At 42.5% G+C, this 24,266-nt stretch overlaps 1 protein-coding gene across 5 annotated transcripts; it reads left to right on the top strand.

Moving 5' to 3' along the window:
- LOC130915235 (enhancer of mRNA-decapping protein 4-like) lies at nucleotides 1-24,266 on the top strand. Of its 5 annotated transcripts, none has more exons than XM_057835122.1 (7): nucleotides 2-260; nucleotides 8,753-8,828; nucleotides 15,297-15,399; nucleotides 16,647-16,803; nucleotides 18,929-19,085; nucleotides 23,503-23,666; nucleotides 24,010-24,266. In XM_057835122.1, exons 1-7 carry the CDS (start codon nucleotides 256-258, stop codon nucleotides 24,194-24,196), a joined length of 849 nt encoding a protein of 282 aa, XP_057691105.1. In that variant the 5' UTR covers nucleotides 2-255; the 3' UTR covers nucleotides 24,197-24,266. The 5 variants fall into 5 exon arrangements, with proteins under 5 accessions (XP_057691108.1, XP_057691105.1, XP_057691104.1 ...); XM_057835121.1 differs by lacking the exon at nucleotides 2-260 and adding an exon at nucleotides 317-810; XM_057835123.1 differs by lacking the exon at nucleotides 2-260 and adding an exon at nucleotides 1,352-1,583.

Below are 24,266 nucleotides of genomic sequence, written 5' to 3'. Positions count from 1 at the left end.
GATGATGTGCGCCAACCAATCTGGGCGCAGCTACGATCTGTATTTCCACACAGGAAAGACCCGTAGTAATGTTATGAAGCATTTCATTTCTTTGATATGGGGTGGGAACTAAAGTTCACAGCCGCAAGTTGACAGTGGTCGCTATTAAGCGTGCAGACAACTCGTCGATACCTCTGCTTAAGGGCAACAAGAAAAAAGAGTGCTTGCATTGACGAATTGAAGCTGAACTCATTTCCTCTGGAGTAAAAGCGACCAATGAGGTAATTTAGTTTGTGTTATTTGACTTAGTAAATCAGTTAGTTTCTATTAGTTGCTGTAGTTACGTGGACATGTTGTGTTTTCTGTCTCTGTGTGAAAATGATTAGACTTTGTGCATATATTTATCTGTGTTGTTCAGTTGTTGTTCAGTTCTCACGGCAACTCCATCAAGTTGTGTGATTAAAGCCCATGATATAGCCTCTTGAAGTGGAACCTTCTCAATCTTTCTACTGCCGATTTCCTTCACTTGACCTCTTCGGCAAATAAATTGTCGAAGGCCACGAATACATGAATCGGTGTCCAGAGAATAGGCCACCTGCAGGTGGATGGCACGGCAGTTCAGGCACGTGAATAGGAACCCGATGCCTTTTTCAATTCACCGCGTCCTCTTTTCACTTTGATCGGCTCCAAGTAGTCCATCCCCACATGTGTGACAGGAGGCAGTTCTGGAGTGATGCATTCCAGGGGAAGGCCAGACATTATCTGCTTTTTTTTTTTTTTGTTAATTAAGTTTATTGTCCGCCTGAGGAGGGGAAACTTATCTTACAGCAGGTGAGCACACAGATACACAACAACAGATAACACATACACATAAAATAACGAAAACCACAATTTAAATGCTATGAACAGCTTCGCCTCTCAGTTAGGGCTGGGCGATATGGCCTTAAGTACGTATCACGATAAATTGAGCAGATTTACCTCGATAACGATAAATTTGCCCAAGCGGACTGTTATATAATTTGAAAATTTGAATCAAGGCATGGAATACAAATGAACCGTTTCTCGTTCAATTTCTTTAACCAGCTTTCAATTTAACAATTGCACATGCAGTCTAAACATTAAGTATTAAAAAAAATATTGTAAACAATAAGAAGTCTAATGTGGACATTTATAACAGCTTGTATGACTTGAAAAATGTACAACATTATAAAAAAAAAAAATCAATATGACGACTGTGCAAACATGTCATTCTAACACAAATGACTTGCAGCTTTAACAGTACATGTCAGACAACTTATTGGTAATGGCTGCTGTGAAATAATTATTCAACACAAGTGTTTACGTCAAGGTTTCAGGTTTTCCCCCCCCCCCGAAACATTTTCTAATACATGCACCCCCCACACGGACACAACCAGATTAAAGCTGTATTGCTCTGATGCCAATGAAACATTTAAGGTTTTATGATGTCAGAATAAAGCATATAGGCTTCACTGTTGGATTATACTTTACTACCACTCACACAGAGATGCCAAATAACTCGACATGATGATTGCTACATGAAGTCCGTGCCCAGTCCACTCATTAATTTCAGCCGTTTCGACAAGGTTAGAGCCGCTGTCCGACTTTCATGTTCATTTGTAGCCGTTGTTAGCCGCTAGCGTTAGCCTGTGGCTTGGCTACCAGAAGAAAGCGCTGAAAGCATCCTCTCCTGATATCGTGAGAACCAGGGAGGACAGCGGGTGAAAGCCCGTCTGGAACCCGCCAAGAGTTTACTTAATGTCGGGTGAAAGTTTGGCGAAGCTAACTCAAGCCCGACTCCATCCCGTTTACTTGTAGCGTTAGCCGCTAGCGTTAGCCTACAGGGCTTCTGTTTGATTGGCTTCCTGAAAACCACGTGACTCCATACGTACGCACACTGTCTGCTTTCTTAAAGGGGAATGAACATAGCCAAACAACACAGCGTCAAAGCGGGATAAAAAGACTATATTTTCTTGTTTTATTAAATTAACAAATTTACTGAAATGGTCAACATTACGTCAGTCATCGTGAAGAATTTTGGTCACGGTAAATTTTCGGTTTACCGCCCTGCTCTACTATCAGTGCAAGAATTGTGCAAATTTAGCTGCCTAAGCGCACTTGATAAAAAGGAGTTCTTTGTCCTATTGGACTTAAAACAAGGGGACTCTGAATCTCCTGCCTGAAGGGAGAACCTCAAATGAGCAATGAAGGGGGTGATCTGCACAGTCAAGTATGTCATTTGCCGTCCTCCTAACCTGCCTCTCGTAAATATCAGTTAAGTAGACCTGTGGACAACTTATTATCTTACTAGCCAGAAATGGAGAGCAGTTCGATGTCCGGAGTGCATAACGATTCCCTGACGGTGACGTTGCTGCACCATCTCTGGTTTATGTATACACCCACACCACCACCCTGAGATTTCCCTGTGATTTCTGCATCTCTGTCCAACCTGACATGCGCCCCAAAGCCGCTGATCGATATATCCACGTCCGTGTCTTTAGATGACAGCCATGTTTCCGTGAAGGCCATAATACAGGCATTCCTGTATGCCTGTAAATGGTTTGAATTTGCTTGAAGCTCGTCAATCTTATTCCTTAGCGACCGCGCGTTTGCGAGTATTATTGTAGGGAGAGGAATACGGGGAATTTTTTTGTCGCTTTGACCCAAGTCGAACGCCACCTCTCCTTCCTCGCTTCCTCTCCTTACGAGAGTTTTCGCGATCATTTTTGCAATCACTTCCAGGAGACCTGCGCGTGGAGATCTCTTCTAAAATATCCCCGGTTACAAGTGGATGGAAGTTTATATTTCCCAAACTCAGACTGTTCCATTTCATGAAACATTCCCGAGAGTATGTCCTTACCGGCTCACGTTGCTGCTGGCTACTTCCGCCTTGGACATGGTAGATCCATAAGATGATCACGTAATATATCTCCATGACTACTGCTTTAATGAACAGTCGGTCTAGTCCATTTTCAAAAAAGCAGGAAAACTTTGTCAGCAATTCTGACATACAACGCGCACACTTGCACACCTGCTGCTGGTCGCTACAGCATGAGTAGCGCCCTGCCTCACGAGAGTAGCAATGAGTGCTCCCCTATTTTACCACGCTGACTAAGACAAACGTGACATTGCTGAATTATGGCTCTCGCCAAAGAGTTGGCTTTCAGAATCCAATAGCGAAGTCGAAGCCCGGACAGCATGCGATTCCTCTCTAAGTGTCCGGTCAACGCATTGATGTAGGTGAATATGAGCTTAGACACATGTCCACTTTTGAGTAGGACTGCTGGATGCTTCACCTCGTCAGGCAATGCAGATCTGCTTAGTCTTCCTCCTATCCCTAGCACACCGTTAAAAAGCACAGGGTCAAGTCTCAATTCAGCTGCACTTTGACTGTTGTTCCTTTAAGGTCTGGGCCTATTTTGTCTGATTTTGCATGCCTTTGAAGTTGCCTTTATATTTCAAAGAAAGAATTGTTTACGATGGCCCGGTTTGGTCCCTTTTTTTGTGACACCTTGAACTTCATGTCCAAACTGTTGTTTCCTTCACTGACCAATTATAAATCATCATTTTGGGCCCCAAAAGACCATAAATTCCAAAATCGTTGTCAAAATTTTTAATATTGATGTCCAATTGACAACCAAACATGCGTAACGAACCGTTTTGAAACTTTGTAATATATATTCAACATGTTAGGATGAACATTCAACCAAAAAATTTTAGAATAGTATTTGACAATTCAACATAAACAACAGGTATAGCCATAGGCGTTTTTTGCCTTTATACATGCTCTAGTCAAAACAGGTTATATACAGCAGACCAAACAGTGAAGAACAGTGAAAAACATTTATACCATCTAACACAAAAAGTGTTTAGAGGCCATCTCTTTATGAGTTTAGGTACTGCGGCCCATCACCTGATGAAAACTATGTACACACAATCAAGCTTCTTGAACACACATTTATATACACAAATTGAGAAGACTGATTGTGGGAAAATATATCTATATATAACATTGGAAAAAAAAGTATTTTCAAAAATATTTACAATAAACAAGTTAATTTCTTTTCAGGCATGCCACTCCGAAAAGCAGTTTCATCCTGGAATTAGAGCCCACACTTCCATGGGGTGTCGGTCCTCTTTTCACCCTTCCATTTTCATTTCACTTTACTTTCATTGTCACTATAACTGTACATGAAAAGTCAGTATTTATGAAAATAATAAAGTATAAAATAAAAATATATACAGCAATAAATAATAATGGAAATCTATATGTATGACAATAGAAAGAATACCATAGCTGAATATGTGCTACATCCCTAATCTTCATATAGAAAGAAGAACACCACAAATTATAAATTCTTGCCTGGTATACACACAGTGCACGTACGACTTTGATCTGATATGCACATTTTATTATTATATACACAAACACACACTTATATTGCATGAAAATTAACTTTGTCTTGCAATATCAAAAGAAACTTTCAAAAGAAACTTTTTCAGCATAAAAAAAAAAAAAAAAAAAAGAGTTGGCGTACCTCTGCTCATCGATGGCGTCACCCACGTGTTCAAATCCGTCACTATCTTCACTCGAGGACTCTTCCGAAGACGATGATGACGAATTTGGACCATCCTCTTCCTCAAGTTGATCAAAAAGCACAATTGCTTGCCCTAAATTTAGTTTTCCGTTCATTCTCAAAGTCACACAGTCGCTCGCTCGATTCAAACAGCCGTCGTTTGCCACCTCGCTGCTTCAGAACACTCCTCCCTCTCGTTCGGTGGAACCTCGCACGGCAGTTATATTTATTAAAAAAAAAAAAAAAAACTTCGAAAGGGTTCGTTTGATTTGTGTTTTTTTCATGGAGCTTCCGTTTTGAAAAAGGACAAGAAATGATGGAAATATAGACATAAAGAAATGATCCATGCAGCGTTTTAATGTTTTTTTGAGAGGACAATAACACTATAAAACTTAAATGACAATATCTCACGTTTTAGTTGGTCGATTGACTTCAAATAATAACGAGAGTAAACCGCAACTTCCGCACTTTAAAACGAGACCAACCAACGGCATGTGGGTGACATAATTAAAACATGAGGGCGCTTCAAAGACGATGTGCGCTGAGGACGCGCTGTTCGACTCTCAAGGGTTATTTAATACCGTTATCTCATCAACAACAAAGCTGTAGATCTGTTCAAAGCGCACCACAGCTTGTTCTGCACGCTTTCCGTTGTGTTTTGTCACTATGAGCCACCTGTGCCCGAACTGACTTTTGCCCTCTGGCTATTTCTTGGCACAAGCGATCTTCCCAAATTCCTGCGTCAGACTAGGCCACTGTGCTTCTGGCTGGGAGATGAAGCCTGGCCATTATTTCTTTCTTTTGTGAATTGAAGCAGGCCAGCTGCTCCCTAGCCACGTGAAACATCATCTGCGGGATTGATGCTTTAGCTGATGTCCACTGTGACGACTTGGACATGTCCCTTAATGATGGTAACTGCGTGGGGCCACAAATGTTTGAAATCTTGCAAAGCTATTGTGATATACCTCAGAACAGTTGTACTGTCTGTCCAGAAGACTGAATCTTTGCAGATGAATGGTAGCTCTGGTCTCTGTATCCTGTCCACCTTGACTGCGAGAACTGCAGCAGCAAGTTCCAGTCTCGGTATTGTAATCTGTTGTAGAGGAACCATCCTAGCTTTTCTCAAAGTCGAGTGGACCTCATTGTTCTAGTATGACGGACGAAGCTAAGATACTGTTCCGTATCCAGTTTCACCAATGTCGCAGAAATGCTGTAGCTGTGCATTTTTTTATCTCGCCAAATCCGCTCGGTGTGAAACATCTATCAACAGGAAAGTTGTCCAGCTTCTGCAGCTCAGCCAACCAGTGTCGCTGCAGGTGGCGATTGCCTCTGGGACTTCCTCGTCCCAGTTCAGCTTGATCTTGCACAAGGTTTGCCAAATTCGCTTGCCAATTAGGATGACGGGTGCAAGGAATCTTAGCGGGTCCTACACAGAGTTGACAATTGAAAGTATGCCACGACTGGTTGTTTGCTGTGGCCGGATTGCTACGCTAACTGTAAAAGTGCCCCGTTCAATACTCCATTGAGCTCCAAGAGTTCGCTCCATTGGCGGATGTTCTCTGTCTAAGTCCAATGTTTTTACTCCTTTTGGCTTTTCTTCCTCAGGAATTGAGGCGAGGACGCTGCGCCGATTACTGCTGACCCGCTTGGTCAGCTTGAATCCACCCTTGCAAGGCACACACACCTCTGTATCAGTCAACGGCTCGCTCCTTGGTGTTCACAGCCTAGAGGGCGATCATCCACATTAAAATGATTTCTGATGGCGTCAATCACCTCTAATGTTTAGTGGATTTGATTATCATCGGCAGTTTTAAGCAGGGTGAATGTGCCGCAACTTGGTGAGGACACAGCTCCAAATGGTTAACTGTCAACACGGTGCTCTGTGACCTTTTGGCTGAGGTCCCCGTCTCCATTGAGCACCAAGAGTTTGCTCCATTGGCGGATGTTCTCGGTCCAAGTCCAATGTTTTTACTCCTTTTGGCTTTTCTTCCTCAAGAATTGAGGTGAGGACGCTGCGCAGATTACTGCCGACCCGCTTGGTCAGCTTGAATCCACCCTTGCAAGGCACACACCTCTGTATCGGTCGACAGCTTGCTCCTTGGTTTGATTATCATCTGCAGTTTTGAGCAGGGTGAATGTGACGCAACTTGGTGAGGACACAGCTCTAAAAAGGTGAACTGTCAACAAGGTGCTCTGTGACCTTTTGGCTGAGGTCCCCGTTAACCCGCCTGAGAAAGCGCGGAGTGTCGACATCCTCTTTTGCGGCTTTCACCTGGTGAAACATAGCTTTTTAGATCGGCCATCGGTGTGGTGGGGCCCTGGCGAAACCGCAGAAGAACAGCAAGCAATGTGTTGGTCAGGCTGGGCCCTTGCAGCAGCTCTTGGTTCAAAGATGTTCCACCAAACGTTGCTGCACAGTCAAACACAACACGACTTGTGTGCTTTCTTGGGTGATAAACACTGTGATGTGGTATGTACCACCACACTTTCCCTTTAACACACTCCAGCTGGTCATTGGGTACTTCTTCAGCATATCCTTTCTCTATCACATCATTCATGAACTCCTTGTATTCTTTGATGAATGCTTCGTTCTTTCTAAACTTTTGTTTCAAGAGGTGAGGTGCTCGCTCCTCTGCCACTTGTCAATTGTTAGGCATTTTCAGTTTAATGTGATGATGTCCATCTTTTAATGTTACAGGAGCAGATCAAATGTCAAAAAAATGTTTCTTTTTCACAGACACCTCCTTCTTTGCATCATAAGGCTACTCTGTAAATTCCCGGTTGGACTGCTGAACCAAAATCTCTTCCAAAGTTTGAGTAGAGATTCGATTGGCACTCACGTTCGGACGGCCATGCCTGTCCGTGCTGGTGGCTCTGTTACCGAGTGGACCATTAACCACCCGGCCAAGAAGAGTCTGCACTGCGTAAGATCAGTTGCCTTCGCTTTTTATGATTCGCCATGGTTCAAGTGCTTTTGGAGCATTGACTCTGATCAGCGGTTCCACATCTGCGTCGGTTTTGGTTGCTACAACATCGTTCAGATATGGCCATTTCCTGATTTCACGTTCCTATCTTAAGTTACAGGGATGCTGTTCTGGGTGTAAGTAACTGGCAGATCCAGGAATAGGCTGCTGTTGAGACCAGCAACCTCTTGTCCAAAAATCCCGTAACTGGTAACAGGCATTTCCAGACCCAAGGTTTTGAGTTTTTCCAATTTCTTTCCAGTTGCATTGTGCTTTTTCATCAGTGCTTGAGTGCAAAGGTAGCAGAGACGCCAGGGTCTGAGAAGGCATACGTTTGTATAGTACGGCTTCCTCTTGACAGCTTCACCTGCACAGGAACGACAGCAAGTGTGCACTCTTTGCTGCCGGCCCTGGTAGGTTTGTGCAGTCCTTGAGAAACCGAGGCGCTGCTTACAAAATGACTCGGTAGGAGTTGTACTCAATTAATAGTTTCATCTCCGGCTGAGCTTTCTTATCCAGTTCAATGTGTAAAATACCCAGGTAACTTTGACACTTTGGACGCGTCATACGCTTACGGCAGTCCTTACTCATAGGACCTTTCGACAGACATCCACAGCACAAGCCTCGGACTTTTGAGGAATTCAACTTTCTCCTTGTTGGCTATATGTTTAAACATGCCACATGATTCAATTGTATGATCCCCATTGCAATACAAGCAAGGTTTGTGAAATGCAAAAGATGTGATCCATTTTCAGACCTTTGATTGAGTTATTGGGAAAAGAAAATTCACTTAGCGAAGGGGTCACCGTGGTGGGAAAACTGCTACCTCTGCTGGTCTGTTGTGTTTGCCCATTGATTTCACCCTCCCGTGTCACCCACCTGATCCCCGTCGTCTCGTTACCCCTTGTCTGCGTGTCTATAAACTCCCCGGTTTTGCCGAGTCTTCGTCGCGACAAAGTCCATGTGCACGTCAGCAGCTATTCTCGTCCATTTTCTCCTTCCGAGCCCTCGTATTCCTCTCGTTAGGTTTTTGATTGCCAGCCTTTTGTTAGTAACATGAGTTTTGTTTGCTTCTGTGTTTTTTGGATCTTTATACAGTATTGGTTTGTACTTTGTTTTTTTGTTGGCCTTCATGAAATAATTTTGCACTGCCTGTCTGCCTCACTTCCCTTTCCCTGCATTTGGGTCCAAATCACCGCCCGCGCTCCCCGACAGAATGGCGCCGAGCCCGAAACCGCCTGTACCCACTATCGGGGAGCGTCACGGTCAACGCGACTCCGGACCTTCGCAGGTGAGTACAGATTCGGAGCAAGTGTTGCTTCCCCGATGCCAGCGGGAAGAGTTAACTGAGCTACCAGGACAAATCTGAGCTATGTTGAGCTCCATAATAGCCCAAATAGAACATGTGTTGACCGGGCATTGGGAACAAAAAACTTATCCTTCAGAAATGGGGAGAGAATGCATGGCAGTGTACCACAGTTTGCGTATATTGTATCTAGTAAACTTTCTGAAGAGAAATCCCACATCTCACCAATTGCCGACGACAAATTTGACTCGTCAATTGTTTCTACATCCGACGACGATCTATGACAGCACTGCAGTTTCTTTGTTTTCCCGCAATAAGGATGCACGGTTCCAACAATGTTAGGGCAGGTGGTGAAAAGAAAGGGAAAAAGGTGATGTGAACCGTTACCACCAGTGTTGTCACAGATTACTTATAAAAGCAATTTCATTACTGATTACACCTAAAAAAAAAGTAATCTAGCTACTTTACTGATGACTTTATTATCAAAGTAACTAAGTTACTTTAGAAGTAACTTCTCATTTACTTTTTACCAATTTTTCTCCTTTTGCTGCCTCAACATAAAAATAACAAAATGGCATCGCATGTAATTGAATTTTTCTCATAAGGCTTCATCTTGGAGTTAGCGGGGCTTTAATTAGTCGATGGAGTTGATTTCAAACACCATTGACTCGCGATAGCTTAGCCACTCCGGAGCCCTGAAATTAACAAATAAATGACAAACTGCACAGAATTTGTTCAATCAACTCCAATGACCAAAACCCCCCGCTAACTCCAAGATAAAGCCTAATGTCAAAAATTCTGAACTTCTCCCTTTAAAATAAAGACCTAGCTGTTAAAATATTGTCTGTAAAAGTTGTAAAGCAATAAAACAAACAACAAAAATGAATGAACAAGAATCCCACAACGTATTTCATAATGGGTCCAAATCATTTATCGAGCAGATCATGTGACTAGCACCAAAGAGACCGGCTTTTGCTTTGCTAGGCCCAAAACTGCACCTGTTGAGGAAAGATGGATGTTTAGAATTTCTGTAAACCTAAGCTTTCAAACGCAACCAACAACAACTGAGCTTGAAATATATATATACATACATATACAGTATTGGCCAAAAGTTGGGCAACACCTCAAAGGTGGATACTTCAAAGAATGTAGAATATAAAACCTGTTTTCAGTTATTTCACTTTTTTGCCATTCCACAAGTTCGTTCATAGTTTTGATGTATTCAGAGAGGATTTACAATAGTAGTATAAAATGCAAAAATGATGAGGTGTGTCCAAACATTTGACTTTTGTTTCAGTCATCAACATGCTTTGCCCCCAGCCCCACAACAGTAAAACTCCGCCTAGGGTTACAAACACTAACAATAAAATGTGCATAAAGGCTGGTTCCAAACTGTAGAAGTGCAGGCTGTCTTGGTACCTGTAGGCTTTTGTGGCGGGGCTCTTGCTCCCAAAAATGGCAACCAAAGCAGAATGATGGTTTTTAAGTGTTTTTATTAACGACGTTCCCAACAACTAAACAAGCAGTGTTCTGTGACAAAGTGCAAAAGTGATTATTTACAAAAGTTTAACCAAAATTCACCATACTTACAAAAACATTAATTGCATGACAAATAAAATTAAAAGGTCTGTTACCTGATCTGCACCACTGCGTGACTCCAAATGACTGAGGTAGGAAAGGTAGGTCTGTCCTTATATTTCTCCTGGCCCCTCCCCCTTCATCCAATTAACTCAAAAAGTTTAGTTTTAGTTTTGTTTAATATTAGCTTCACTATAAATGAAAGAAAAATACAATAAACAAAATACTGGTACTACTATACCGAAAAAACATTTCAGAAAGAAAAATAAATTTACGTTGGCCAAAACTCAAGCCGTACGGTGACGTCACATGCTGACGTCCCGGTCGCGACGTCATAAAACCAGGAAGTAAAGGCGCGCTCGGTTTTGACAGTTCAGCACGTGAATGCATGGGCCTAGGTTATTTTTGCTCAATTTCCATTATTGCTTGCTCAGAATAGTGTCAGCAATATAACCCCATACTATGAATGGAGGATGACTACATGTGGAAATGTTTGTTAAGAGTATGGCGTAAGGATGTTGTAGCGGCAGCCTAGTGTGCACCCTAGACCCCCGCGATGCCTAACAAGTTAACAGGTATGGTGTGAGTACGCGCGCACGTGAGTGTCAAATGAATAATATTGAAAACGCCAGGTTGGCCGTGTCTCATGCGTTATATTGAGGACGCAGTGTTTCCCCCGGGATCTGACGGGGCTACTCCGTCACAGCTTTGCTTGGAGTTTTGTTGCGTTGTGCTGTAATTCCAAGCGCTTCCTTGTTGAATTGGATGTCGAGTTTTTAGCGGAAGACCGTCTTTTTCAGCCAGCGCAAAGTTTGCAACGCACGGAGATATTTTTGTCATCTTTACTTGACAGAAATGTGAAGTAATGGCTGTATTTCCAGTGAGCAAAGGCAGCCATTTGCCTTTCACTGTTAGCATTCTGAGGAGCCAGCGAGGCTATGTTGTTAACCGCCGTGGCAGACAGCGCTCAAACAGCATGGTAATACACGTGACCCATTTTTTTTCCCCGATGAGAAAACGTGAGAGGTGATGTCACTCCCAAACTCAAGAGCAATATTTTCTATTCAAATGATCTTTGTACATGACTACATTATTCTTCATTCTACATACATTATGAGGCAAAAACAATATAGTAACGCACAGGCACTAAGAAAACTAACTTTACTCGGATTACTGGCTTGGAAAAATGAACACGTTAGATTGCTCGTTACTGAAAGAAAGTAATCAGATTACAGTAACACGTTACTTAGTTACTTAGTAACGCGTTACTGACAACACTGCTTACCGTTAATGCGACTTCTGATGCTTGATGGTTTTGCTGATGGCTTTGGAGTCTGGTTGATACTTGGTGGTGGTGGTGTGTGTGTGTGTGTGTGGGGGGGGGGGGGTAAGCTTACCTATGCGATTGATAGATAAATAGACACAACGACATGTACAGTGCTGCTCGAAAGTTTGTGAACCCCACAGCGATGGTCAGATTTTTTGTAAAAAAAACTAAAATAACCTTATTAAATGTTAAGTTATACCCAAATCCACAATACTGACATTCCAAATAATGGACTGAAACAAAAGAAATAGTTATATTGTCATTCTTTATTTAACAAAAGTGGTTGATTTAAGAAAAACTCAGATATCATGTGTGCAAAAGTATGTGAACCCCTTCAGTTAATAGGATATTGCGCCTCCTTTTGCAGAGATTACCTCAACCAAACGGTTTCTGTAGTGACTAATCAGCCTCTCACATCTACTTTGGGGGATTTTTGCCCATTCTTCCTTGCAGAACGCAGTCAGTTGAGAGAGGTTTGATGGGCGTCTGGCATGAACTGCTCGCTTCAGGTCCCGCCACAGCATTTCAATGGGATTTAGGTCAGGACTTTGACTGGGCCAGTCCAGAACACAAATCTTCTTCTTTTTCAGCCATTCCTTGGTTGTATTGCTGGAATGCTTTGGATCATTATCATGTTGCATGATCCACCTTCTGCCAAGCTTTAACTTCAAAACAGATGGCGTCAGGTTATGTTCTAGGATTTGACAATATCCCTCAGAATTCATGATTCCCTGGACTATGTGGAGTTGTCCAGGTCCTGAGGATGAAAAGCAAGCCCAGATCTTGACATTCCCACCTCCATGCTTCACTGTTGGGAGAAGGTTCTTTTGGTGGTATGCAGTGTTGACTTTTCGCCAGACATGGCGGTTTTGGTTGTGACCAAACAGTTCAATTTTGGACAATTTTGGAAAAAAACAAAAAAAAACTACTGAATTGATTAAGCTATACCTGTTATTTCATATAAAAAATAACAGTTCTGATTAAATTAGGAAATCAGGTTGAAATAATAGAAAATTCCAAAATGTTGAGGGGGTTCACAAACTTTTGAGCAGCACTGTATGTTTGTTTGTAATCAGATTACTGACAACACTGGTTACCACTGTCATGAAGATAGCTATGATAGAGAAATATGAGCGTTGGGTGCACATCCGTAATATAGCTCGCTCGACAATACAGCTGTAGACGGTCTATGACGATCCTCCTCCGTTTGTCAGTCTTTATAAGTTAAGGTGGCAATTTTTATTGTGGTAACATCGCCAGTTTTGTCAGGTTTCTAGTGGTTTATTCCATCGGCTTTTGCAACACAACACGCCTGGTGCCCCCCGCAGCAGCAAGTGAACAAAAGTGAAACTATAGTCAGCCACGCGGTGCGGTGTGTTCAAGTACAGCAAAAAAAGTCCGCTACATTAGAACCTGATTCGTTACATGATTACAGGTACAGTGATACCTCAGCCCACGAACATAATTGGTTCCCAGAAAGTGTGTGTAAGGCGAAAAGTTCGTCTTCCGAACATTTATTTCCCATAAGAAACCATTAAAATGAGAATAATCCGTTCCCAGGTCCCCATAATACATAATTTTCTACTAAATAAGCCTTAAAACTACACAAAAATATACCTTATTTTATGTATAATTAATGTGCTATTGTATTATAATTAAAGAAATCAACTGTACTGTAGAATAAAGTCGTTTTATTTACCTTTGTGATGGTAGTTGATGGCTTGATGGAATGGAGTGGGAGGAGGAAGGAGGGAGGGAGTTACTGTTTGGAAGGAGAGTGTTACCGGCAAAGTGCGCAGTTAGCATAGACTCCAGTGCTGTGTCCCACACATGCTTTTGGTTGTTAATGAAAGTGCCCACAAAAAGCCATCCGACGCCTCTGGGTGTTTGTATGCACGCCGGCCGCCACCTTTCTGGAGAGGAAATCGGGCGAACCGAAGGCAAGCGACGACAACGAGCCAACGTGACTCGCCGGTCCACTTCTCACTACGGCGGGAAGCTGAAAGCACCGCCAATTACCAGTCGAGGGCGAATTGGTAACACGAGTCACCTTCCATAATGACTGTAGGTAACTCTTTTTCGGTCCCATAATAGCAAAAGTACACTCAATATGGTCCAAAATGTCTATCAAACACAAACCACGTCCGCACTCAACGAAAGGGATGGGACGAACTGGGACGCCGTGAGCGTGCGTCAGCTTCTCGTGGCGCTGTTCGACCGCCTGGTTTGGTTCGTCCGCCAAAAACTCGTTCGTCAGCAGAGACTATATGCTCGCGAATTTAATGATCTTGAGGCGAAAAGTTCGTGAGCTTAAGCGTTCGTGAGCTGAGGTATCACTGTATTATTATCTGGGTCTTTGAAAAAAGACCTAGGTACCGTTCTTCTGTTTTGTTTGTTTTTTTGAATGGGATTTCTTCGGCGCGCCGCACAGCCCGAACCGTTTGACCGATCGCCACTGTTCGAACATCGAAACGACCGGCATTTTTCGAATGACCCTGAAAATTTTTCCGTTTGCCCTTAACCGCTGATTTTTCACTGATTTTTTTGAAAAAAACGAACAAATTTTGAACATGTACCTAGTCCTACAACTTTTCACATAATTTGGGCATCAAAAATTCCGGAACGATGTAGGGCATAAAAGTTGTATACAGAATTTGGGGGAAAAATTGCTGTTCCCCGGAGGTTTGCCAAAAACCTTCCCATTTACTTCCAATGGAATTTACATTAATTTGATGCCATTGATGGCCATGTATGTCAATTCTATTGATGCAAGTGTACTTGGATATCATTGACGCCTATGCAAGTTGATGCCATTGAAGGCCATGATCGTCCAAAAAATTTTCCCATTCATTTTCAATGGCAAAAATAAAAAAAAGTCCCCAAATCAACAGGAAATGACCAGATATTAATAGGATGTGTCCCCCAAAGACCTGATATGAGCAGGCCACGCCCCCCAAATGTCTCTAAATGACCTGATTTGACCAGGCCACCCCCCCAAATGACCTGTATGACCAGACCACGCCCCTTAATTGTCCCCAAATGACCTGTATGACCAGGGCACGCCCCACAAATGTCCCCAAATCAACAAGAAGTGACCTGATATTGTCCCCGAACTATCCCCAAACCATCCTGGGCGGGGCTAAGATCTATATCTCCACACAGCAAAGACCCAGAGTAATTTCTCCAGAAATTGCAGTTTCTAGTTATTATTGCTATTATTATTCTGATTTGTAATTCAGAATTTGTTTTGCTCTTTGCAATTGATATTTGCAATGGTAACATTATCTATTGAGAATTTTGTGTAGGTTTTGGGGCTGTGGAACGAATGAATGGAATTAATCATGTATTCTTATGGGGAAATCCTGCTCAACGTACGACCATTTCAACTTACAAACAAGGTCCTGGAACAAATTAACTTTGTATGTAGAGGTACCACTGTACTATTTCACCAGAGAACTCATTCAAATCACCGTCTGTGTAAGGTATTTCTACCAAGAATACGGTTATATTTAGGCCTGATATGAGGCCGGTGCTTTCTCTGCCGCTAGGAACCTGGTCCGATCGAGGCTGCTTGCACAGATAGTTTCCAAAGCATTGTCCTACTTGCTGCTAAGGAGATGGACAAGAGAATTGAGGACATGTTCAAGCGCGGTAAGTCCTGTAATTGTCCGGAAATGTCAATTTCCTGTAAGCTGTGTGTAGACTATAAACAGGGGTGCACATAAGTGGTCCGCATGCGTACTGGACGTAGACAAATGCGCTGGCCCTCAACGGCTTACATACGCTTTTGCGTACCGATGGCTGACCACTGTATTTGCGGCGGACACGAGAAAATAACTTCTCAAAATGTCGAAGAGGCAGGCCACACTGACTAATTACTTCCGTGTTCCCCCACCCCCGTCAAAAGACAGACAGACGACAGAGACGTCACCGGAGCTACCGAGGAAAAAAAAGGACTTTTGCTGAAAAGTGGCTACAGGAGGTACCATGACTAGAAGCAAATGATGCTCGCACGGAAGTGCGGTACAAAATGTGCCGTGAGAATCCCAATGTCGCCGATAAGAGCAGCGCATTTTATGTAGGGTCAAAGAATTTCAGCCATCCAAACTTTGAAAAGCACGAAAAAAACAGAGAGCATGTGGCAATTAAGCAAACTATCGATGTCAAACAGGACCCCACTCGCCCTATGGACAGGTGGCGGAATAAAGGTAATGAACAGCGACATGCACTGACAAACGTGTTTTTGCTTGCATTTTACAAAGCTAAACATACACGTTCAATGAGGTCTTATGAGGAGGATATCCCACTTTTAAAAAGGCTTGGAGTTAATGTGGGAGCCGCATAATGCCCTTTATTTTGAATTGGTGCTTCTTATTTCTTTACATTTCACTTCAAAGTAATGGCAATTTTGTTGTGCCAGTTGATGTTAATCAAGCATTAATGAATTAAAGTTAATTGGCTCTAAGTAAAGCTTGTCATAAATTTATCGCATCAGGCGGGTCGGCTCTCAAGCTCAATGAGGACCAAGTCACATCTCCAGGTCTTCCTCTGAGAACCTGGGCAAAAAAATTATGTGCACCCCTGACTATAAACCTTTCTGCTTTCTGTTACTTTTCCCCCTCGGAAATACATGTCTGTGTGTATTTTACGTTTATAATAACATATGAATACGCAGTATATACTGTAAATACATCTGTGGAGTAAAGTTGTATGTACAAATTGGGACCAGTGGGCCAAGTATTAGCGAGGTTCCACTTTTGCAGAGGCAGGCAGAACCAACTCAAATAGCTTGAAAAAGACGGACTTTCTTGCAAAATGGGCGTTTCTATTATATTTTCTATTTTCTTGTATTCGATCATATGATGAATACATTGGCGTTGTTGTCACTTTCTTTTCAGGCAAACAAGATGACAGCCAACCATTTTTTGGACCCATGTGTCAGCTGGAGAGTGGCATCAGGCCTAAGATCGAGGCTGAAGTCAGACGTCTGATCCACTTCCAAAAAAAGGATAGACTCGCCTCTTCGGTGTCGGCCATTTTGCTTCACACAGATGGGTACTACGACCTGTAAAGTGCTGAATATCCACATTGAGCAATGTTAAGTCATGTTTGTCTGGCATGCAAACATTCTAATGACAATATTGGAAAGATATCACCAAATTGTACAGGCGATGGTGGCAGGGGAATTTCAGTTTGGTGATTAGGACAATTCGTTATTCACGGAAACCAAATCAAATCTATCGAGGTTCTGGATTAAAGTCATTCCGGAATATCGCTACAAGAGCACTGAAAACCTTGCTACAATTTCCAACATCGCATCTTTGTGAAGCGGGCTTCTTAATTCATGCTTAACGACAAGGTGAAGTTGTGTGCAGCTTACATGGCAGGATGTATCTGAGGAGAACTTTTCTACATGTCCTTCCATGATCAAACCTAAGTTAATATTCCTTTCTTTAAAGAGCATACGACACCAGAAAAAAAGTCTTAAATGGCATTATTATGTGAATTAGAATCATATTTTGAGACGATTCGACCATATACAACAATTTAGCAAAGCGCAGATGACGAGAAATTAGTCTTTTAATCTGCCGGTTAGCCACGCCTACAATTATAGGGCTTTAGCGTCCCCAACAGGTGGATGACGTCAGCGGTAGACTAGGCTCATCGGTTTTACTATTCAGCCCATTGAGGGAGAATTGTTCAGAACGAGGAAAACGAGACGAAGAGAGCTGCAAAATGTCATTGTTTCAGTCTCTCTACTCCCAATATTTTTACAGGATATTCTTTTTATCCAAGTATTTTTCCCCAATAGCTATATAAATGGCCTGAGAAGGACCAGTCAGCCCGTTGAGGGGGAACTATTCACAATGAGGAAAACGCGACGAAGAGAGCGGCAAAATGTCATTGTTTCTGTCTCTTTATTTCAATATTTTTACAGGATATTCTTTTTACCCAAGTACTTTCCCCAATTGCTAAATAAATGGCATGGTCATGACAAATAACTTGTGCTAAATGGAATATAAAATAATAAAAATCCATTTATTCAAGACGACATGGCAAAATTACTCCATAATGGTCAAAACAGTCGACTTTACCTTTACTGTCACACCTCCCGAACGATATTTTATGACACCTAAATCGGACATATGTCATTTCCCTTCCCCGGCTTCGGAGAATGTAAACAGCCCAGAAGGAGTGACAGCTAGCCGACATGCTAACCCGAACCGAGGGATGTTTCAAAGTCTTCGAAGTGGAAAATCACACATAACTAGCCTGGATTATTTGACATGACGACCCGGTTGTCGAGTTTCTTTGCGGATCGGCAAACCGCCCGGCGGAGAGCAATTTACAGTTCGTTCCCCGGAGGAGGGTGGCTGCAGTTGTTGTGCAGCTAACGTGCTAACAGCTAACTGCCAATGTGCGTGAGGATAGCTTTTTACATGCCTATCAATGATCAAACGTAAGTAGTCCTTTATTTAAAGGAATTTTATAGTGTTTACTTTGTAATCACTGTATTCGTATTTGACATAATACAAAACAAGATGTTTACTCACTTCCTTGTAAGTCCAATGGTCCCACAGTAAATATCCACAGTGAATGGGAACCTTTTGAAACTCCAAAAAGGCGCATACGCCTCTACCGCATACAGAATGATTTTTCTGCAGCCGTTTGGCTGGCGTGATGCAAAAAATAAAAGTATTAATCCGCAAAATCAGCTGAATCCTTCGTCCTCATACACAACAGTACACTGTAGCGTGAAGAGGACGTCTTCTACCGTACACGTCACAGCGCCCTCCTCCTCAATGCGAGACCGAAGCCGGAAGTCACTCATTTTCCTGGCGCGGGATTCAAAAAACTAAATAAATATAGCGATCGCTTCCACACACATCCAAGCGGTCCATATCATTCAGGAGCATAAAATACCGCGTGTATTATGAAATAAACATGCTTTTTCGTGTCACAAACACTTTAAAGAACGTTTGTAGTGTTTGGAATGGCTGCATTGGCGGCCATGTTTAACGTGACGCACCTGCGCAGAACTGCATCGTTGCCATTTTTGATGGGTTGCAAAATTTGTCAGAACGCCGGTCCGTGAACAAAAGACCCAAATAACACCGGTCCGTGGTGCAAAAAAGGTTGGGGACCCCTGATCTAGATAAACCGTTCTCTTCCTCTTCAGTTTTCTGCAGGATATTCGACAGTACATAAAGTCTGTTGTTGAAGGTCTTCTCCAAGTTGAGCAGAAGAAGCAGGAGGCACATCAGGCCTACTTGGGAAAGAAAGAGGAACTCCTTCAGCTCTTTCAGCGGAGAGAATATAAGCAGGCTTTGGAGACGGTAACGCACAACATATTTGCTCTTACGTCCACAAAATGGAATGTTTTGGGGCCTATTTGTGATATGGGACACTGTCGTCACACGTTCAAAAATGCACACTTGTATGCCAAGATATTTAGTCACCTGCTGCTGATGTATTTGACATATTTCGCTGTTCCCTGTCAAGTTTTAACACATATTGCATATTTGGCTTCAGGGCAGGGGCGCCTCCAGAAATTGTTCATAGGGGTGGCCAGATGGGGCCACTTCAAATCTTGGGGTGGCACACCAAAACTAAAAGCCATTATTTCAGGTTTTCATTATATTATTGCAGTAAAAAGGTCCGGGGAAAACTATCAGAAAGACTTAAGGACATGGCTACTGATGTACTTTGTGTAATATTTGATGTTACTCATGATTTAATGTGCATAGTCCGTAACTGTCCAGTCAACATTTTGAGTTCCACAACAAAATCTGTTTGTTGCGTAAGGTGTACATTTAACAACAACTAAATAATTACTGGGGGAAAGCAAGTACGGAGGCAATCATATCTTAACTGGATATTTCCCCACACAATGTTAATGTGACACAAAAATAATTATTACTGAATGAACAAAACATAGAAAGCATAAGCGGATTTTTGTGGCCGAAAAGTGTCATTGCATGTAATTGACTTAAGTTGTAAAGCAATAAAACTGCAACAAAAATGAATGAAATGAACAAAAAAGATTTTTTATCATCATGGGTCGAAATTATTTTTCGAGCACCTTAGACGGTTATTTGCTTTGCATATAATTTAAAAAATAAATAAATAAAAAATATATAATATACTGTAGAAGAGGGAAAAAAAAAAGATTTTGTTTTTGATTGAAAATATTTACTTTGATTGTAGCAACTTTTTTGGGGATTGAATGATTTAGACACAAATGTTCTAATCATAATATGGCCCAAACACAAAAAGGATTGCTTCAATCAAAGAAAACATTTTCAATGAAAAGTCAAGTGTTCAAATGCAAAATTTTCAATCTCCAATATTTTTTCGCATTCAAAATCTTTTTTCTGTGATTGAAATTTTTCTTTTTTTTGATTGATTTTTCTTTTTGAAAATCTTTTTTGTTTTGAAGCAACTTATTTTTTGATTGAATAATGAAATGTCGAAGCCGAGTGAAAAATGTCGTAGCCAAAATGTGGCCCAAACACAAATCAACATTACTTGAATCAAAAAAGTTGCTTCTATCAAAAAACTTGACTTCTATAAAAAAAAAATAAAATAAAAATGAATCAAAGAAAAATGGCTTTCACATGCATTTTTTTTTTTTTTTTAGTTTTTTGAGTTTCAAATTTATTTCTGCATTGAAACATTTTTTTGATTGAATAATAAAAGACACAAATCTACTTCCCATGTGGCTCCGCCCAGGGGATACATTTTTTGACTGGGGTAACTACATTGGCACGATACCGGCAGGCGTACCAAATTCAATGGATGACGATCTTGGCGAAAAGTATTGCCTAACCAGCCTGATTTAGAATTCCCGTCAAGAATGATGGGAAACAAAAAACGCTCATTTTCAACTTATTATTATAAATATTCTTGTAAGTTCATTTTATTGCTGACACTGCGTTTCGGGGTCATCAACATGCTGTGCCCCCCCCCCCCCCCCCCCAAAAGTCAAACTCCGCCTATGATAAAAAGTACTTCCCAACGGGGATCAACCGATTACCTGGCTATACCGTATGTGCAACATACTCTTATTGTCACTTAATGTAACACAAAAATAATTATTACTGAATGAACAAAACATAAAAAGTACTTCCCAACGGGGGGACCAACAGATTAGCAGGCTATACCGTATGTGCAACATACACTCACATCGCTGTTTAATGTAACGCAAAAATAATTCATGAAGTGCCTGAACAAAAAACAAAACAAAAAGAACTTGCCAAAAGGGATCAGTATTCTCTGATTTTGATGACCAGGCTATCAGTGTGCTTCAGAACAGTTTTATTCGCCTGTTGCTATGTTTTTTGGCAAACGCATCTACAAAGTCATCAAGATTTATGGCCCTTCGTGATTCAACGCTTAGCACTAGGGTTGTTCCGATCATGTTTTTTTTGCTCCTGATCCGATCCCGATCGTTTTAGTTTGAGTATCTGCCGATCCCGATATTTCCCGATCCGATTGCTTTTTTTTTTTTGTGCTCCCGATTCAATTCCAATCATTCCTGATAATTTTTCCCGATCATATACATTTTGGCAATGCGTTAAGAAAAAAATGAATAAAACTCGGACGAATATATACATTCAACATACAGTACATAAGTACTGTATTTGTTTATTATGGCAATAAATCCTCAAGATGGCATTTACATTATTAACATTCTTGCTGTGAGAGGGATCCACGGATAGAAAGACTTGTAATTCTTAAAGGATAAATGTGACTTTTTATATTGTGACTAAATATTGCCATCTAGTGTATTTGTTGAGCTTTCAGTAAATGTAGCCATTTAACTGTTCTGCCCAAATACATGATGGGAAGTGCAACCTTGACTGTGCGTCGTGGCACCAATTGATATATCTTCTCTGCGTTGGGAAGTAACAGAGAGTGTTAAGAAAAAGATCAACTACTACCTTTCTTCCCCACATTGCTTCCCATGACTTTTCTAATTGTTGAGGGAGGGATTGTAAGGCTGTAACCAATGAAAAAAAGGCTCCAAAGACTGCCAAAATTCACTCTACTCATTTTACGCTTTCTTTTTTTTTTTTTTTTTTTAAACCTGTCCTGTTCAGCTGTTTCACACAGAGAATGGAAGTCTAAGTGCGCAGATTCTGAACAGTTTTAATGTTTCACATTGAGAGTCTGACATACTCCCATTGTGATCATTCAAAATACCTTTTTATTATGACAAAGCAGCGAACAGGAAGGGATTTTGGGGGGTCAGAAGAAAAGAAATACAAGAGAAGAAAGAAAAGAAACACATACACAAACAACAACAAGAAATACACTGAACATCTAAACTAGTTACTAATATGCTGGTGCTATCGTCAGCGAGATGTATTTCCGGTTTACACCATGTGGGGGCCTATTGGCCAGTGAAAGAGGAGAATGGGGGTGGGGGTGTCTATAAGACTATAAGCTAAGTGATTGAAAGGGGTAGAGTGTACACAAATCAGTTCTGTGATCTAGGACCCAGTAATCGTGTAAATCTCTTATGAGTGTAAGCCCGTTGGCGACCAACCCTACGCCGCCGCATCGCCAATCCCCGGCACCGGAACCCCCAACCCGAGCATGCCCTACCACATCCAGCAGCACGCAAGCCCCACCGGGCGCGCGACAGCCACGCAGACGGGCGGAGAAACCGCGCGGGCGCCAACCCAGGGCCACGGCCCCCACCCAGCCAGCCCGGGGAGGGAGGGAGGGAGGGCGGGCGGGCGGGGGGGGCATGCGGATCCCATCCCTCCTCCCGCCGCCCAGCAAAGGAGCCATCGTCCCCCCCCCCCCCCCGGGACCCAGGGTGGTCCCCCGGGCCACCCGCGCGCCCATCAACCGGCCTTCAGGGATGGCAGGAGGGGACGCATCACCAACCCCACGCCTACACCCACCCCCGCCCGCCCACCCGGGCCACGAGCCACAGCCCCCCAACCGGCACGCCACGGGACCCCCAGCGGCCCACCAAGCCCCAGGCAAGGCAGGGCCCCCTGCCGGTGCGGCGCCCAGCCAGCGACCCGCGACGGAGCGCAGGGCGGATGCCCAGCCAGAGAAGAGAGGGGAAGGCGGAGGCAGGAGAACGCCCAGGAACTGCCACGGGGTGATGCAAGATCGGGGACCCGACCCCCCAACCCACTCCCGCAGCCGAGGCAGAGGGGAGGCCAGGTCATTTTACGCTTTCTTTTAGCTCTATATATAGGTAAAACGGTAGGTAAAACGGCGCCATTATAGATGGAACGCGACAACACGTGAGTGGGCATGCAGCGCATGCATTACTTGCGTTAAATATTTTAACGTGATTAATTTCAGAAAATGAATTACCGCCGTTAACGTGAATAATGTGATAGCCCTACTTTAAGACAAAACTAAAGACTGGATGAGTGTAAGACATTTTGTCTGTAACGTTAAAAAAAAAATAAAAAGGCATGCCCGATATTTTTTTGCCGATTCCGATACTTTGAAAATGACGTGAAAGGACCCGATCGATCGGCATCTTAGCACCCCCATCTCCTCCTCCTCACTAAGCCTGTGTTGCTCCCCTGTCGTTTCTGTCCTCCTTTATTCTTCAAAATGTCTGTCGTTTTTGTCTTAGAATCATTAATTGATGTCTAATATTTCGTTTAAACAAAACAAAACAAAACATGTTTTTACTAAAAAGATTTTTAAAAATAGCGAATTTCTGGTAGGATCGGGTTGGATGAGAATACCTGAATTTTCCTAATTCCTCTCCAGGCCCTGTCGAGCGTTGACCACCGATTGCTCGCTGCTGTGTGCTGGGCGGCAAGCGAGCTGGATTTTGAGAATATGCAGCCCAACCCATTGCCCCCATCACTTATGGTGGCCATCGTCCAACGCCTGTCTAAGGACATCAAAAAGCTCAAGGATCCCCAACTGGAGTAAGCCCAAGACACAATACCAAAGCACTTGCAGATAATTTGACTGAAGGTATTCGTTGTGTTTCTTTTCAAACGAATCCAAATATAGCACTTCAAAGATGTCATTTTGAAATTTGGCTAGCCTAATAACATCATTGTGCGAGACATTTTCTCATTTTTTCAGAAGGTACACACACACGAACACACAAACACGAAACGTTTTTCACGTGGCCGGCGAACCACCAAAGGCCATAGCGACCTCGGTCCATTTAATTGAAGATTGAACTATAGCGTTACAAGAATGAATGCTGTTGTATACGGCGTGATTGATCTTTCAAATATTTCTCTGGCTCCATTTGTGCAGATTTTTGTTTTACCTAGTGTACGTGTTGGACAAAATGGCTCTGGACGAGGAAGAGAAGCAGCGCATAGCGGAGCAGCTGAAGGAGTCTAGAACCGTCATCTCTGACTTCAAGGAAAATGCACCCGAAGAAGCCGATCATCTAATGTTGTCACTGATCATTGGTCAGCTGAACGCGTTAATTGGCTGAGAGCCATATAATATGTTTAAAACAAAAAATACAAGTCATTTGTCCATTTTATGTCATTAAAACAGTTTTA

This window comes from Corythoichthys intestinalis, chromosome 4, assembly GCF_030265065.1.
Source record: "Corythoichthys intestinalis isolate RoL2023-P3 chromosome 4, ASM3026506v1, whole genome shotgun sequence".
In the NCBI taxonomy this organism is placed as follows: domain Eukaryota; kingdom Metazoa; phylum Chordata; class Actinopteri; order Syngnathiformes; family Syngnathidae; genus Corythoichthys; species Corythoichthys intestinalis.
Note: the sequence above shows the minus strand (reverse complement) of the source record. Positions and strands in the feature narration are given on the sequence as shown.